Raw genomic sequence first — 18,576 nt, 5'->3', positions numbered from 1 at the left:
TCCTAACTAAAGGCACTGGAATACATGCTTCTGGGTAAAATGGTACCTATATGTATTTATATACACATACAGAGAAGGGCCTTCACATCTAAATGTTTAAGATATTTAAACAAATTATTTCACCATCTTGTCAGCTTTGTTTTTCCATTTGTCCCTATGCCTGCTTACTTCTAACACGTCGCCTAATCCTATAGTGAGATACTGCCTTTTTACCCATTAGAATCCCTAGTGTATCAACATCCATTGCTGGAGGTATAACTACCTTCGTTCATATATCTGCAAGGTTTTTGCTGCTGCTGTTCCTAGCAATGGAAATTCCCCCCAGACGTATATTTTTTGCACAGCCCTTTTCTGGCAGCCCCAAGGTGTTGCGGTATCTGGTGAATGTGTACTAGATGACATATACTGGGGTGGTATAGCTAGTTAATTGCCCAGGCTTCTATACAGTAAAACCTAATCCTACACCTTTGCTCCAGCTAACTGATCTTGTATCATACAATGACAAATTTGCTACACCAGAGACATGATCACTCTTCACGGCTCACATTCCAGGACGGTTCAAAAATCTGATAAGTGCAAACTTCCAAGAAATATGAATGAGAGCACTGCAGTTCTCAAAGAAGCCAGATTAGTATATCCTGTTAATTAGTCTCCGAGTGACCTTGTGCCCAAAGTCGAGGTTTCAAGGAGAAACTACATGGCATCACTTGGCTCACTCGGTAGTGCACTGCAGCAATACGACAATCAAATGCTTGCACATAGCTGTTCACAAACACTATTCCAGATTTATTACAGCAACCCCAAGTGAAAGCTGCAAGGGGGCCATTTTCACTCTGTCTCTCTAATGAAGTCTCATTAGTTTGATCCTACGATCAGACACAATTAAACAAAATATTTGCTTCTCAATGTACACAGTGATTTGGTGGAAAATGCCATAACATGAATTTTAAATTCATATGTTTGCACCAATACTCCAAAAACCCATTGGCCCATCTTTGCAAGATTACAGCCACAGTTGGGGTTAACACATCACATGACAGCAATTCCTCCCCCTTTTGCAATAAAGAAACCTATCTGGCTTTAGACTGGCTATTAGATTTTTGTTTTCTTTAATAAACGGAAGTATGAATTCAGGGTACATATGTCATTTCTATTGTCTACACATTGCTGTAAGGAAATAGCCTGATTTGCCCCCTTGTGTGACCAGGGGTAAACAACCTACGTTGCACATTTTGTGCTACACAAAGAAACTGCAGCACGTTAGCATACAGTGAATCGCAGGCCCATCCAGGTGTGAAGGGGTGGGCAATATGATTTTATTTCCGCACTACTCTTTTCTGCACAGCCACCTAAAACATCCCCAAGACAACTTTTTAATCTCTTTGCTGTACATCCTTGGTTTCTATAAATGCTTATCTTTGAAGTGGTAGCCCTCTGGGTATCACAGCGCTGCTCTGCATCAAGTTTAATTCTATTGCAATGGTGGGGGGAAAGAAAATACATAGATTGTAGGATAAAAGACATCTCATATTCAATTTTTTTTAGTGTCTGGCACTACACAGGTTAAGTCTTAACATGAAATCATTACTGCAATAAAAGCAATTTTCGCTATTTTTCAGACACAGCATTGCCTTGCAATTATAAGTAATACAGAATCCAGATCAGAAGCTGACAATGCCTACAAACCATGTGCTTCAGTACTGTACAAAATGTCAAAACGTTGCTTAACCCTTTGGGTGTGAAAGCAAGAGGTGCTTACCCTGGTGTGTAGAAGGTTGAATTCTTATTTCAGGAATGGTGGTGGTCAGCTTTGGTTTTGTTCTGAATTGCCTTTCCACTGGTTTGACACAAAAGGGTTAACCAGAGCTTGCAGGAGTTTGGTGCAGAGTGGAAAGATGCGCCAGCTCCTTTTCAATTTCCTGATGACTATTTCTGTACTGCTTTTTGGCATACTAGAGTAGCATAACTGGGCACCACGCAACCTATAGATTTTATATTAAATGTGCAGGATTAGGGGAATCCACCTTCCCTCTTTTACACATTCTGACCTTCAATTCAAAACACACTGTGTAGGTTTAAGCTGTCGGAAGAAAACATAAATACATTTTTTTTCCCTTCCAAGTCTCCAAAAAAGATCCTTTATTGCATTTTTTAAACATTTGGCACAGTACAAATTTGTGGTGCTTTTTAACACTTTTTTTTTTATATAAGATAAACCTGTAACGAATGATCTGGGACTCTTAGCAAAAAGAAAAAAAATCTTAGAAATTTTTTTTGCTGCTGTACACAAACAGCAGCTTTTGAAAAATGGCAGATTGCCCTTGAATTTTCAACTCATTGCTTTTACTTATTGAAACAGGTCTAATCTTTGTGTTTTAATCATAATGGTACAATAACAGCATTTTTGCACCCTAACTTCACCGCCATACCACTGCTTAAATAGAACTTACAAGTTAGAAAATAGTTTTAAATTTTAATATAATCTGTTTCTGTCATCAGCCCATAGATTTAATATATAAGCATTTACAAGAAAACAAAAAAAGTCTCTCTCTCTCTCTGTACAAAAGTTGTTTCTTTTTTTTGTGCATTCTATTGCATGTTAATTTGAAAAAAGTCAGATTTGAGTTTCCTGTACCTTCTCTTTTGTGTGGGTCTGAATTATATAAGGTTCAGAGATGGTTGTAATTGTGGAGTGTAGAGAATTACCAATACTGTTAGCCGTCCAATGAGCCCCATGGTGTGCTGGCTTGTAGGTGTTAAAGTTCATATGGTCGTGAATGGTGGGCATCACAACTGCCCCCTCACCTGATACTCCTGTGGGACTCCCAGTAGGGATGTCCTCGTCCACTTGGATAATCTCGACAGTCCTCGCAGCAGCCACAGTGCTCCTCTGCTGATGTCGCTTCCGTAGCTTATAAAACACAATTAACATGGCAGCTGCCAACAGTGTTACTGCCACAAAACAACCAATGATGATCTTAGTGGTCTTCATCACCTCATCCAGACTAGTTTGAAGTTTGTCTCCAGAGTCTGAAGTTGGCACTGCCACCTGTTTGGGCATTTTGGTGGTCTGTATGAGCACTGTAGTCGTGGTGGTATATGCCGGCTGGTACCCTGTGGAAGTGGTCGGCACTGGCTTAAATATCATAGAGATGTCTTCTGGTGCCATCTCAGTAGTTTCCACCGTGACAGTAGTGAAGAAGCTGTAGTTGGAAGTGTTGAGCTCTGCGGTGCTGACGTTGAGATAGGCCGAGGAGTTAGAGTTTCCTGCCACATTGGTCACCATGCACGTGTAGAACCCAGTGTCTGTTAATAGGACGTGAGAAAAGTTTAAGGTACCATCGTTAAGGATGGTTATTCGTGGGTGGTTGGAAGCGTGGCTTAGGACAGTCCCATTAGGCAACAGCCACCTAACTGAGGACATGGCTGAAGTTTTACACTTCAGTTCTGCCACTCTCCCCTCTGAAATATTTAAATCCCTAGGTGCATCCATCATAAAAGGGGCTGAACATTGAAAAGATGAGTTGTCCACCTCCACAACATACTTCCCCTTCATGTGCGGTGGGGAATGGCAGCGGCCACAACATGTGGAATTTGTAGGTATATACTCTCGCAGCCATCCTGATAGCCAAAGAACATCGCAATCACAGTTCCATGGGTTGTGGTGCAAGTGCAACTCTACCAAGTACCTCAGATTGGCAAAAAGGTCATGTGGAAGAGAGGTCAAGTTATTGTGAGCCAAATTCAACTCTACCAGAGATGTAAGGTCATCAAAAGCATTGCGTTCTATATTGGTTATTTGTGAGTTCATTATCCACAGCTTTTTTAGTGACCTCAGCCCATAAAAAGATCCTGGTTTGATGTCTGGAAAGTTGTTACCAGAGATTTCTAGTTCCTCGAGCCCTATCAAAGGTGTGAGGTTTGGCATGTCTCTGATGTTACACATCCCAAGGTTAAGGTATTTCAGATTGTATAATCCCTCAAATGCTCCCTCAGAAATGTATTCCAATTTTTTTAGTTCCCCTAGGTCCAAGCGCATCAAAGATGGTACCCTATTGAAGGCATAAGATGGGATGCTCTCAATGGGGTTGTTCCTGAGCCATAACTCTCTTAACTTGGAAAGATACTCAAAAGCTCCACTTGGAATTACTGTCAACCAGTTGTCAAACAACTCCAAAGTATTGAGGCTGGCCAAACCATTGAACGCCCCAACCTCTATCTGGCGGATAGAGTTCCTGCCAAGTTGTAGCACTTCCAAATGGTGAAGGTGTCTGAAAGTGTCAGCTTGGATCATATGAATGTTGTTTTCCATAAGGTTGAGGTACCGTGTGTTGGATGGGATACCTTGGGGTACTTCTGAGAGGCCGCGGCGTGTGCAGACCACCTTACTGAACTGGTTACTGCAGGAACAGACAGAAGGACAGCTCTGGGGCCCCGAATATGCTGCACAGGAGATCCAAGTTTGCACCATGAGGTAGATTATAGAAAACAGGACAGCCTTCCAGGTATGGTGCACAGTTACCAGCCACAAGAAATTCATGATGTGGCACGTTCATAATTCACCATCGTCTGGGATTTGGCGTAGAAATATGAACTTGGCCCTACCCAGGCTTTAGGAGGCTGGAAATGCCTTTTTCCATCTATATAGATATTGGGGGTTGTGACTATCAAGGAAGGAATCTGAGAAATTAGCTGGTTTTGCTTTTAGAATTCAAATGGCAAATTATAATGCATCGTAAGGCTAAATAAAACAAAAGATCTGTTATGTGCACATTGGGGGAAAGAAACATACCAGGATCTTCAAGCCAGTGCACCCCTCCAGTACAGCCTGCTCAGGGAGCAGTCCTTTAAGATTTCTTAGTTTTTGTTAGAGCTCAAAAAAAAAATAGATAAGGTAACAGGGCTTTAGTGGGAGGGGGGCTGACTGAAAGACAAAATGGCTCCTTTAGGTAATCCAACACCAGAAAAAGAAAAACCAACATTAAGGGAAATATAACGAGGGGGTGAGGCCCACTTGCCTATGCAGGTGCATCATTTTGCCGCTCCCCTGGGACAAGTGCCTTTTGCAGTTGAGATATTCGTCCTTGGATTCCACTACTGTCTCCAGCACAAGAAGACGGAAGATCCATTTCTGAAGCAAGCTGGAATACGTTATTTTAGGGCGATTCAAAAGGAAAGATGAGAAAAGGGGGAAACTCCAAATGCTCCCTTCTGGCTTCCCTTGCGGGTGTCTCTCTGTTCTCTTGGTCTCTTAATATTTGGTATCCATGCGATTCACACACTGTCTGCAGGATTCTGATTTGTACAAAGAGAAAAGCAGCACATTGCAGGCATTGACTGTTTTTCCTCTCGTTTCCCTCCTTGCTGGCTTTTCTCTCCCTTTTCTTCTTTTTTATAACTAGCTTCTCAAGCTGTGGATGCAGCAGCTGTAGCTTGCTCCTTGCACACTTAGCAATAATCCGTCCATATCTTTAAAAAAAAAAAAAAAAGGAAAACGATGAAAGGGGTAGCACAGGTGGAAAGAAGGGTTGGGAGAAAGTACACTGGGGAGAAAAGCACAAACACACACCTCAATGCTGAGCCCTTGGTTTCAGGTGGGTCTGCGGAAGGGACTGGCTTTCTCAGCCTCTCTTCTGCTGCCGTGTGGAAGTCCCGCTGTAGCGCCTTTTGTTATGAGGTAACGAGTTGTGGTGTTCTCCCGGATTTGCTTGTAATTTCTTTCCCAGTGTTTTTAGCAGCAGGAGAGCAGGCAGCAGTGGTATCGGAGCCTCGCAGCATTTTCATTTGTTAATAGTCCTCCTCTCTCCCTGTTTGCCTTGTGTTGCCAGCAGCAGCCAACCAGCCAGGGTGCTCTCTCATCCTTTCGTCCTTCAGTCAGAACGTGGATGTACTGCTGACGCATACTGTTCTGAGGAGAACATTAGCGTGATGCAGTGCTCCTATGTATTCACACAGCCCCCCTCCCACCCCTCCTTTTCTTTCCCTCTAGGGGTTAATGCTCAAAGCTTCCAGCTAAGTTGCATTGGCTGCTTCACATTCCCTCCCCCCCTTTCAAATCTCCCCCCTCTCAAGCTTTTCTTTTCTTTTTTTTTTTTCTTAAATCCGGCAGAGGAGTTATTAAAGCAGAGCAGGCGGTGTGAGTTTTAAGAGTCCACAGCTAGCAGAGGCTGATGCTTTTCTGGTTCCTTTTCAATGAAATCAGTTAATGATGCTTATCAAGTGCTGTGCTTTTGGTGCCTTTTTCTCCTCTTCTATATCGCCTGCATTCCATCCTTGTCTTAGCCTGCGTTGGGATAAATGCAGAAATGAGGTTTCAGCTGCCAGGGGCAGGAAAGATGTGATTGGCTCTCTTACTGCCAGTGCAGCGTCATCAACACCAATTGCTGACTTTGCTTCCCTTTGACGGCAGGGGTAATATGCAGCCCCCAGACCACTTCTCTTCTGTCACCCCCTTTGCCCCTCTTGGACATTCTGCATTCACACCCCCAACTTGAGAGAAACAATCAGGAACAGCCCAGGGCTGGAAGAACAACTGGGGGTATAATAAAGGCTGGATTATGCCAGCCAAACACCGTAAACTCCTTCGTTCACTTCATAGATAGCCCTGCAGCCTTTCTTCAGACGGAATGAGCTGATGTTTGCGTGGCTGACATGTAGTCCACAGAATGAGAAGAGGAGGCTCGCTTCTCACTGAGTGACCCGTTCCCCCGTTCACTTTCATCAAAACAACCTGTGAATCAGACTGCCTTATTTCTTTGGAGCAATCCTCGAGATGCTGCATCTACTTCTATAGAGCTGTCTCCCCCTATGTGCACTTGTAAGGAAATGCCTGCTGTATCCTACTCGCTGGCGTCAGGTGGAGGTTGATTCGTCTAAGGAAGTATAGAATCTACTGTCCACAGAACCAGTCCTCGATTTGCGGTCTCTAAATTTTTTTTTTTTAGATGGCTCAGCATGGAAACTGCAATTGTTCTGTGTTGTACTCAGCACCTAAATCTAGGTAAGTAGCAGTATTTCAGCCTTGGTTAGGAGACCATGGATTGGCAGAAGTTTGTGTGTGTGTGTGTTTGATCATTGTGCCAGTGAAGTTTTCTCCTGAACAATGACGGTCTTCATCATTTTATACCACTCTGGGAGAAAGCAAGCTGCAACACAGCCAAAGGTTACAGTTAATATACAATGGTCCAAGGGGTTGATCTTCCCCTTAAATCTCAAGGTGTTATATGAGTTGCTGGGACTTCAAACTTTTCTTTTAGAAAAAACACATTTCTGTAAAGCTCTCTGTAATGTGGTGTTTGGGTTTTATTTTTAACTTGATGCTTTCTTCACATCCCATCTCTCCTTGAATCCTTCTAACATGAAGTTTATCTGCTCCATCTCACGTGTGTGTAATATGTATAGAATATATGTTAGAAAATGGATGGCACTTATCACTCATGAATTTTATGCAATGTAATAGGTAGCACCAACTGGTACTGAGTAAAGGTTTCACTTTTTTAAAGGTTTTTCTTCTGCTAGTCGCTCGTTTACTTATGATCAAAATAAATATATATAGTAGTTCGCAAGTGGCGGTGTTTTCCAGCTTCAGAAGGGGGGCTACACACCTAGATACTATGTAATTTTGACATCTGCATAGTCTTGTCTAGTAAGAATGTTGCAGAGGTGAGCTGGTTCCTTGTGCTTCTGATGAATGCATGCTAATACATTTACTCAATTAACTCAAGCAAATGGTCTGCTACCCCCCTACCTCCCTTCACACTTCTAAACCTGGGGTAACCCTTTTGTGTGCATATTTGATTAACCAGAACTGTAGATGTGGGGAGACATCATCCGGAAGTTGTCTGTCACAAAATCAACTCTGTGGTGTTGTATTGTCAGAGGTTCAGCAAAGAAGGGGTTAAGCTATGCGACAGACAGAAATTGTGGCAACATTCTCATAGCCTGGTTATAGCACACATGAAATATTAATAAAAATTTTCTTTCAGAATCACTAAAGGAAAACTGATTTCTTGTAAGCCCATTACTTTAACATCTACATATTCAGAATATGTAGCCCAGAGCTGCATAACAGATTTCCACCCTAACGTTCGGTAAATAAACTTCCCCTAGCCATTGGACTAGTGTCTTTTACTTGGCTGGACACCATAGAATTGCCTAGTTTAGCCCTGAGGTTACTAATCCCCCATCTCATCATCATCAATCAGATGCCACAGAAAAGCTTGTAATACAAAGTTATTCAGGAATCCTACAACCTAGCAACATCATGAATTAACATTTATCCTTCACGTTTCCGGTGATGTAAACAACTCTGCATTTACATCACCATCTCCGTGCAATGGCCAGTGTTTCTTTACGCTCCATGTTCGTGAAAGGGAGTGGTTGCAATAAGCAAATGCTTCAAAAGGCGCCCTCTTGAAAAGGGTTAATTGGAGCTATTCTGTTTAATAGCGCGAATGGCTCTCCTGCCGCAAAGCTATTGAGCACTGTCACCATGTAGGCTGCAATCCTATTAGTTTTTCAAGAGGGACCAGAAGCCATATTTAATGCTGGAGGGGGAAAAATACTTTAATAGATATAAAGCCAGAGGCAGGATCTGGATTAAAAAGGTGTAATAAACTATTCATTCTGTGCAGAGTGGTTACAGATAGTCTCATTTAGCAACATGTGTCGGAAGCTGCAGGGGGATTAAAGCATCAGTCCTCTGCTTCTAGGAAATACACTATTAACCCATGACATTCTGGAGAAGCCCACATCACATTTGAATGCACAGGGCAAGTGTGTTAATGTACGATATTCTCAAAATGACTTAAATCCTCCTAATCTTATTTGGTTTTCAGATGTTACGTATTTGCCAGTTTGTTTTTTAGCTAACTCTTAATTCAGATAATCTGAAACATGCCTCCCAACAATGGTACATTGACAGTGACAATGTGCTTCATCGGAATGATTGAAGAACCTGCTCTATATCAGAGATCTTTGTCGAAGCCCTCCCATCAAACATTAACTATTTGAATGCCAAACTGCTGCAAAATGTGTCGCAAGCATTTTGGAAATGGAAAAAATATGAAAAAATCTGAAGTGGAAAGGGGGGAGGAACTCCATTTTATTTTCAAAGGAATTGGAGAATTAAGTTAAATTGATTCAGGCAAATTAGTAACACCTGTTCCAGCCATATTTCTGCCTGCTGTTAAATTCCACACACTTGCAATATGAATCTTTTTATACTAAACTAGCATTGTACCCACTGTAAAAATGAATTCCACAACTGCATTAGCGTGGGTGGGCTTTCTATCCCCTACCTCTGCCAGCAGTCTAATTAAAGGAAAAAAATCAGACGGATCCTGAGCCTGACCTCTTGTGATGTTAGTACATTTTTCTGTGAAATTCACTACTATAATTTATTAATCAACATTTTCTTTAAGTGAGGTGCCAGCTGATTGCTACGTTTTTTCTAAGCAGCGCAAAATCACCAGTACAGGTTAGGGTTCGGGGCAGTCGCCCTACTTATCAGTTCTTGCAGCTGGATTTCCAGGGTTTTGTCGAAAGTACTGGCTCTTGGAGGTCCGTTCCCCTCTTCACAAATCTCCTTTCATCTGTCCAGCTACATACTACGCCTAGATATGTTTCTACCAATACAGGATCATGTAACCATCAGGCTACAGGGTGGTCCACAGGCTTTTTTGGAACCTAAGATGGAAGCTTGCTCATCTAATCACTTACACTTCAAAGGGCCTCATTACTTCATAGATTAATCTAAACAAGTGTGTTTACCAAGCCCTCCTTGGTGGGTAATGACTAAACCTTATGATTCCCTTAAATTCTAGCAATGTTTGAAGGGAAAATAAAGGTGACCTGCTTGTGAAGGCTGAGTGTAATTTGAATAGTGCTGCTGTTTGCTTCATTTCTTTGCTTATATTCCCTTCTTACAGGCTGTGTGGCATTTATGTAGCTGCTGCTTCAGCACAGGTCTTGTAAGCTGAATGTGCGATTAACTAAAAGGAATTTCATCTTTTTCAAAGTGGCCAATATGTTTAAGCTTGGTATTCTCCATTGTGCTACCTATGCAGACATTTAAAAATACTTAACCCTGTTAAGTGTGTACCTTGAAACAGACCAGTCTTATTGTGTATGATTTCTTGTTTTAGTGAGTTAATGTTCTCGGTACTTTTATGAATTATTGATTTCTGCATGTATGCCAACATTCCCCCTATAAGTATTGATTTATTGCATATGTTCTCTTTGAATGATTTTGGGATTGTACCCATTAATATTTATATGCAATATACGTTCAGATGTTACTGCCTGCCGAACATGCTTGGTTCGCTCTAACATGATGCATACCTCTTCCCTCTGAGGATGTCCGCTTAATCTATCCTGTCTCTCTGAAGCATGATGCCTGTCTAACCCACTGTTATGGCATGGCTCCAAAATCATCATATTTAGTTTAAAATTTCAGTCTTCTACTAATTTTATTATTCTGTAAAGCTACTCTTCCTGTTTCAGTCATCTAGAATATCCTTGTACTTGTAATTTTATAAGACAGTGGTTGTTCCTCATAAAGCCAATAGGATGTATATAAAATGGCACAAAGTTAGAAGCAAGTCCTAACAATCTCATGAGCCATGTCTAGCTTCCTCTTGAGGTTCATTAATCCCTTCCTTAGTGTATCTTAAACATTTCCTATTTGTGCTCATGCACAGTTGAAATATGCAGTGAAAGGGATGTTTGTCTCTGATACAGAGGTCTAGGTAATGTAATGTGCTGAATCCAGCAAGATCACTAAAGATCATTCATATCTATTTTCTGTAGCATCTCGGCAGCGCTGTCCTCATCCATTGTGACCATTACATCTACCTTGGTATGCAGGAACGGGGCAAGTGTCTCTAAGTTGTACTTGGGATGAATATTCTCAATATATCCTTGTCACTTTAGTGGTCTTTTGTTTCCATCTCATCGCCTTTTGTAGAAGAGCAGAAGTAATTTTACAATACTGAAAGCATGTTGACATGGTTTTGTGAGGCCTGTGCTCAGTCGAGTGCTTTAATGTCAAGACGCTTTTGTCGCTCTCTCGATCGCAGCTTCTGACTCATTCTCATCAGTCTCCTCCCCCAGCCTCCCTGCCACCCGCTACAACAGATATTTGTTCATCTTTTTGATCATAGGAAACAAATGTAAACGTAAAGTTTACTGCCGGAAAGAAAACTATACTTAGTACTCGGGTCATAATTGTCTGTAAATCACCAGAATCAGGAATCTGCACACACTCCCCACAGGAACTCAGGTGCTTAGCTGTGCCAGGAAGGGCCAGCTCCCCAGTTAATCAAAATGGAAAAAGGCTCCAGGTACTCAAGGGTTCCATCAGGCAGATTTATTGAAGGAGACGAATAATTGTCTGTAAAGACATATTTTGTGGTGTCGAATGGCAACATAAAAAAACAATCATTAAGACTCTGTTCTGCCAGTTTTGACCACTTGTCTGCTCAGTGTAATTTTTTGTTGCTATAAATGTCTTTGAGAGTGGACCCGTATATTTTATCACCATCAGAACGTTCGAGTTCTGTCCAGAATGGACTTGATGCCAAGCCTTACAGGGTTGTCATTCTGTTTGCTTTGTTTAATTTTGCATGACAGATCTTACACCAATATTACCAGAATAAATTGATCATTAGGAGTCTTAAATTAAGGTCATGTACTGTTTTTATGGTAACAGTCTATATCAATTTTTGGATTTGTGCCACACACAGCTAGTATAAAGGCATTCTTTAAATCTGTAGTCAGAACCTGGGAGCTGATGCTTTACTATGTTGGGATATACGGTGAGATGGATATAGGCTCTGTTTTGGTGTGTGCAGTCAGATGGACATTGACATTCTTAGAACTCAGAGAAAATACTATTTTTGCCAGATGAAGCCAAATATGCCTGATGTTTTCCAGAGGGAGGCCTGTGCTGTATTCCTGCTGGACATTAAAAAGATGTACCAAATGTGGTGGAAAGGTTCACTGATTCCATACGGGGACTCTTCAAATCTCCTAAATTTATGCTGAGGGATTATTGATCTGCTATGATGTGTCAGTAATATTTCTTGACAGTGTTAAATTGTACAGATGTGAAGGGGCATGTCAAATCAGTAGGTGGTTTGCAATCTAACCTCTTGGGAGACGGCAAACCCAAGCAGATTCCCTCCTCTGCTTGTGTATTTACTTAATAAATAATGGAAAATAATTTACTCCAGGCACTAGCAACCACTGACTTATCCCTAACAGTTTATCACCTTAGTCGCCTTCCAGTTACCACTACCCTAGACCTTTTCTGCCCCTTCTATATTCTTCGCAGACTTCTCCCCTAGCAAACTGCAGACATTGCTCTCTAAAAGGATTTTTTTTTCTTCTCTTTTGCAAATCCATTAGTGCTTTGGGCTTAGTCCAGATCAGGGGATTAGCAAAGCTGGATTTTGCATGATTGTCCCCACTGAGCTGGTTAATGTAAGTATGCTAATAGAGAAGCCAGGAAGTTGGAATTTGGACTCTATTGCCAGATATATATTGTGTGTGTGTGTGTGTGTGTGTGTGTGTGTATATATATATATATATATATATATATATATATATATATATATATATATATACAGTTAACTTTAGGGCTGCAACTAACGATTATTTTAATAATCGATTAATCGGCCGATTATTTTTTCGATTAATCGATTAATCGGATAAAAAAAACAATATGCAAATTTTTCGTTTATTTAAAAGAATTTAATGAACTGGATGTTAAAAAACAACTTAAAATTTACATTAACATTCGTATTTTGTTATGTTGTCAAAATACAACAAGTTTGCACCCAGCGCACAAGTTTGCATTGTGCCCCCACCCCTTTGCACTGTGCCCCCACCCTCACTCTGCCCTGCATCCCCACCCCCACTCTGCCCTGCACCCAGTCTCACAGCCTGCCCTGCACCCAGTCTCACAGCCTGCCCTGCATCCCCACCCTGCCCTGCACCCAGTCTCACACCCTGCCCTGCACCCAGTCTCACACCCTGCCCTGCCCTGCACCCAGTCTCACAGCCTGCCCTGCACCCAGTCTCACAGCCTGCCCTGCCCTGCACCCAGTCTCACAGCCTGCCCTGCACCCAGTCTCACAGCCTGCCCTGCACCCAGTCTCACAGCCTGCCCTGCACCCAGTCTCACAGCCTGCCCTGCACCCAGTCTCACAGCCTGCCCTGCACCCAGTCTCACAGCCTGCCCTGCATCCCCACTCTGCTCTGCACCCAGTCTCACACCCTGCCCTGCCCCCCCACCCCCACTCTACTCTGCACCCAGTCTCACACCCTGCCCTGCATCCCAACCCCCACTCTGCTCTGCACCCAGTCTGCCACCCTGCCCTCCCACCCCCACTCTGACCTGCATCCAGTCTCCTGGCCCCACTCTGCCCTGCACTCACATCCTGCCCTGCATCCCCTGCCCCCCCACCCCCTGTGCCGCGGACCCCCCACCCCCTGTGCCGCGGACCCCCCACTGTGCAGCGCACCCCCCCCCACTGTGCAGCGCACCCCCCCCCCCCACTGTGCAGCGCACCCCCCCACTCACTGTGCAGCGCACCCCCCCACTCACTGTGCAGCGCACCCCCCCACTCACTGTGCAGCGCACCCCCCCACTCACTCTGCCGCGCACCCACACACACACTCTGCCGCGCGCACACACGCACACACACACACACACACACTCTGCCGCGCACCCAGTCTCGCACATAAACATTCGCACAGACAATAGACATAAAGAGTACTTACCTCCGCTACGAACTTGTTCCACTTCCAACTTGATAGTAGACGCGCGTCACATCCGTCGTCACGTAGCTTGAAGAAGGCGGAGACTGCAGAGCGTGGAGCAGAAGCGGGGAACGCTGGCGGAGGTAAGTAAAAGGAGCCTAGTGCTCCAACGACGAATCGATCACTCGATTAATCGATAACGGAAATCGTTATCGATGATTTCCGTTATCGATTATTATCGATTTTATCGATTCGTTGTTTCAGCTCTAGTTAACTTTGATACCAGCTGACAAAAAAATACATTTTACCAATATTGTGGCAAAGTAGCCCATAATGAACGTAGGAATATGTAGACTGTGGGTCTTTTGAAAGAAAGCTACTTATAGGCTTTTCCTCCTGGTATGAAGTCTGTCAGGATTTAGCAAGTGTTGGCTCTTTCAGTCCAGCCCTGGCTTTACATGTTTGTGTCTTATAGGATGCACTCACTGGACCATACTATCTTTGAAGCAGCTATCTCTAAGAACATGATATTGTGGATCCTTCAAAGCATCAAGGACACGTCAACAGGGAAAAAATCAACCATGTTTTACCTAAAAGTTCAGTTTTTGTGACCTTTTACATCTCTCTACAAGCCATTGCCCTTAAACATATCTGACCCTGCTACTGTTAAAGTTCAATACATCTTAACAGAGTTGCCTATGACTTCTGTTCTAAAACAGAGTTAACACCGTATTCCAAGGGCCCAGTCTAACACTAGTTTATACTATAATTACATCAGTAATAGCTCTTAAGGTCTGGTAACTAGGTCTCTGTACTCCCTCTTCCATGGCGCCTACATTTCTGTTCTTTCTGTGTCAGGGAAATGTATGACTCTGTAGCTGAAGAAGAGTAATGTTGTGCAAGGTGAGGTCAGACAGAGGGAAGTGGTGAAGGACAGAATTTATATTACTGACTTATGACTTGTGACCCCTTTCCTAAGCCCCTGGTGTATAATTTTTTTTCTGTGCCGGATCATTTGTACTTTTTCTTTCTCCTCATTACTCCGGATTTCTAACAGATTTGGGTCACTTGCTTTCCCTCTTCTACCCACACAGGATGGAATTAATCTATTACAGAGCGAATGCTGACTTTCAGGTGGAATATATGATGAAAAGTAGCTGTAAGAGCGAGCATGCCAGGCCATGCAAGCGTGTGTGGCTGGAATCATGTGGTCATATTGAGATAATGTCCAGGGAATGACAAATACATTTTATAGAAAGATCTATTTCCCTTGGGTCTCAAGAGAGGCTATGAGCTCTTCAGATACTAAACTCTGATTAATTATTCCTCATGCACTGATGGAAATTAGTCCACAGACTCTCTGCTGGAAGTCATTTGTACCATCACATCGCTGACTCTCGGGTTCCTCCAGCGTTAAACTAAATTCCACAAGCCCGCACTTTTAATTCGGTTTCAGTTTATACTATGGGCTTGACTAGTAGCACAACAGTTAAAATCTGTGTCTGGGTAGCGGTAACCTTTTTCCTCGTGGAACAATATGCTGTAATTAAAGGCTAGTCAGCACCCTTTCCACAGATGTGGGATGAACCATTCGGGACTGAGTATCTGTATAATCAGCAGAACCCCCCTTCATGTTCCTACATGCACACTGTAATTAGATGGAGAGCTCTGATTAATGCTCCTTCAGATAGATTTGCTTTCAATAGGTGTATTCGGTATAATTACATTGTTTCACTTGCTTTTGAAAAACCCAGTAATTGAAAGCTGCCGTCACTAAGTTTATCAATGTTTTTAAAGTGACGAAACACGTGGCTTTATGTGCAGTACGATAAGTAAGCATATTTCCGTCTGTGTACCCTACTTCCTTGGAGTGAGCAGAAGCTTCTGTTGAGACTCTGGATGTCGGAAGTTTTTGCTCCCACCAGCGCTCTCTGGCTTGAGTTTTATTTGAATGGTTGACAGTGTTTTCTTATTTTTTTTTTCCAGTTTATCGACTTCATTTTATTTTCAGTTGACTGGTTAGTTTCATACTCGTCAAGGACACAATTTCCTCAGTCTTGTGGCAAAGTAGAAAACAGTACTATGTAGCACTCGGCATGAAACCCATAGTATGAGAATTTAATTTTGAAAATGAAGGTCTTTTTTCTGATGGTCATACCTATACTGTTTTGACATTGAATAGACGTTACTGTTGGCATTACTTCTCTCCTTGCATGTTGGGTGTATTGTAAATAGCTGGTATTTAGTGGGTGAGGAGCCGGCATGGCCAAACATCATTCCGATGTCCAGAGAAGAAATTGACCTAAGGAGCCAAGGAAGCAATGTTTCTCTGAGACTCCAGATCAAACCTGGGGACCTCCCTGGCTTGCTCAACAGTCCTAACATGTCTGGCAGGAGGCAGCCTTAGGTGAACATACTACTTTAGAAGGAACTCAAACAAAAATATTGCTATGTGGTTGTAAGTGCATTGTTGTGGAATGAGCAATATAAATTTTATATTTACTTCTAATGCTTTTGTCATTTAACATAGCAAAAGGTATTCAGTGGGTTAAGGGGACCACGGAGGCTGATAAATGCTCTGCAGTTGTGTATGGTTGTTTTTATGTTGCAGTAAGAGATGCATACCACTTCATTAAATTCTAGGATAGCTTGATATACAGCCTTAATCCAATCAGCACACCAGGAAGGCCTTCATGGCACTTCTGCAGTAATTAATATTCACAAACAGATATCTAGAAAAAAACAGCTCTTTGCTTGTGATAATGAGACACCGCAGAACAATTGCAGTGAGCCCTTCCCGGAGCATGGCTTTCATACCACAATACACACAGGTTCCACTGCCAAGAAAATAATTGTAAGATGGCGATCGGCCTGGTATTAGCAACTTGCTGTGTTCAGATCCCTTGAGCTTGTACAAGAGGCTGCTGAGCTTTCTTAATAAGTGTATGGTGCTCTTGAGTTTTTCTCTATTGATTTAACCCTTGTATTTTAAAGATTTCCTAAACTTAGCCTCAAACAATTAGATTTAAATGAATGTATTATTTTGCAGACATCAGTCACACTGGTGGCACACGCTTTGGGAGATAGTGTTAACGATATGAATATGCATATCTGCATGTCATTTGCCAGTGTCAACATTTAAACCTGTGCAATTCCAAGTACATGCACATAAGCAATATTGGAAGAGTGAGCATCTTTAAAATGTTGGCTTTGTTGTCGGAATCCTGTTGCCGGAAACCCTAGCCCAGCCCTGTTCATTATGCTGTTGCATATATGGGAGGACTGAATTTATTGTAGCAGAAGGTGTTTTATAGAATGGGATCCCTTGCATAAACTTTGCAAGTTCTGTTAATTTATATCTCCCTTTTCTTGTGCAACACTTCTCATGGATAATTTGTATGTAAATGGTCACTTTAATCAACAGGCCTGACTCTGTTGACCTTCTGCACTAGCAGAGGATGTATGGATTGTCTGTCTGACCTCCCACTGGAATATAGCATAGGTGTATAGTGTATTCCGCCTTTACCCAAGAGCAAAGCGTTTAATTCAGACCGGCCTCAACATATCCTGTTTTCTACTGCTTTATCTCTTGCTATACAAAACCTGAATATCGCTAGCTAGAGATAAATGTAATTGAGTAGCAAACCATGGTATGGAAATGCTTGCATTTTAATTAGTGGCTATTTAATGCAAGCATTAAGCAAAACACTTAACTAGATTTACAAACTAGTCATCAGGTAAATTAAAGTTCTGTAACAATAACTATATACAAATTAAAGTTCTTTAACAATGTATATTCCTATAGATACATTCTACAGCAACAAATGCAGGTATATATATATATCTCAGGGCTCGACAAATCCTAGGCGCCAGGTCACCTCTTACATCTACAAAAAATTGCCCTGTGCCACCACGCGGGGGGCGCTGCTGTCTGCCCAGGAGTCTGGGCAGACAGCACAGCCACTTCGAGCCCGCCCCTGAGCCTGAGATCACTCCCACGGAGTGATCCTGTAGGCTGAAAACGCGGTTGCAGCAAAACCAGCAATCGTGATTTCAGCTGCCACAGGCAAGGGGGTTGTGTGTTGACACAACACCCCCCTGCTGCTTGATCACTCCATGAGAGCGGCATTTAGGGGTTAATTCCCGTTTTGCAAGGGGCTCTGGTGCTCTGCCTGGAAGCCCAGGCAGACCAGCAACAGCAAAAACGAGCCCCCACAAGCCCTTTGATGACTCCTGTAGGCATGGAAGCCTACAGCAGTCATCAAAGAGACTCCCCCCTGCAATGGCTGGTCTATAGACCAGCAATTGCGTCCCAGCTGCCAGAGACAGCTTCAGGGACAGGGAGAGAGGGTTCTTCGGTCTCCACATGAGTGTAGAGACCAGCCCCAACCCTCCCCTGCTGCCCAATCACTCCATGAGAGCGACAGTGCAGCGTTAACCCCTTCAATGCCACAATTGTGTGACACATTCGTGGCATTGCAGAGGGGTTAACATTTGTCCCCAGAAGCTTGTGGGGACTAAATATCAGTCAATGCTGTGCTCCAATGGAACATCAGCATTGAAAGAGTTAAAAAATAATAAAAACAAAAAAAATCAGCACTGACCTGGAAGTCCAGGGTGCTTCCAGGTCAAATGCTGTGAGTTTAGTAAGTGGGCTGATGATGATCAGATCACTCCTGACCAACTGTTAGTTTAACCCCTTAATGACAATTGCCGGTCCAGGACCGGCACGTCTTTAAACGGGTGCAGAATGCGATCTACTATCGCTTTCTGCACCCAAAAAGCGTTGCTGAATGCCTCGACCTCGAGGCA

The 18,576-nt window shown here is 42.9% G+C and overlaps 2 protein-coding genes and 1 long non-coding RNA gene across 3 annotated transcripts in view; 1 reads left to right on the top strand and 2 right to left on the bottom strand.

Annotated features, from left to right (window-relative positions):
- Window positions 1-18,576, top strand: part of SND1 (staphylococcal nuclease and tudor domain containing 1) — a 288,682-nt gene that overhangs the window by 208,671 nt on the left and 61,435 nt on the right. The gene's annotated exons all lie outside the window — the stretch shown is intronic.
- Window positions 2,461-4,694, bottom strand: LRRC4 (leucine rich repeat containing 4). Its single transcript, XM_053464996.1, has one exon. The coding sequence runs from the start codon at window positions 4,538-4,540 to the stop codon at window positions 2,615-2,617; it is 1,926 nt and encodes a 641-aa protein (XP_053320971.1). The 5' UTR covers window positions 4,541-4,694; the 3' UTR covers window positions 2,461-2,614.
- LOC128492446 (uncharacterized) lies at window positions 4,882-6,955 on the bottom strand. Its single transcript, XR_008354096.1, has 2 exons — window positions 5,570-6,955; window positions 4,882-5,469 (listed from the first exon to the last, which is right to left on the bottom strand). It is a non-coding gene; the product is annotated as an uncharacterized LOC128492446 (long non-coding RNA).

This window comes from Spea bombifrons, chromosome 4 (genome assembly GCF_027358695.1).
Source record: "Spea bombifrons isolate aSpeBom1 chromosome 4, aSpeBom1.2.pri, whole genome shotgun sequence".
In the NCBI taxonomy this organism is placed as follows: Eukaryota; Metazoa; Chordata; class Amphibia; order Anura; family Pelobatidae; genus Spea; species Spea bombifrons.
This window is presented reverse-complemented; position numbering and strand designations above follow the sequence as displayed.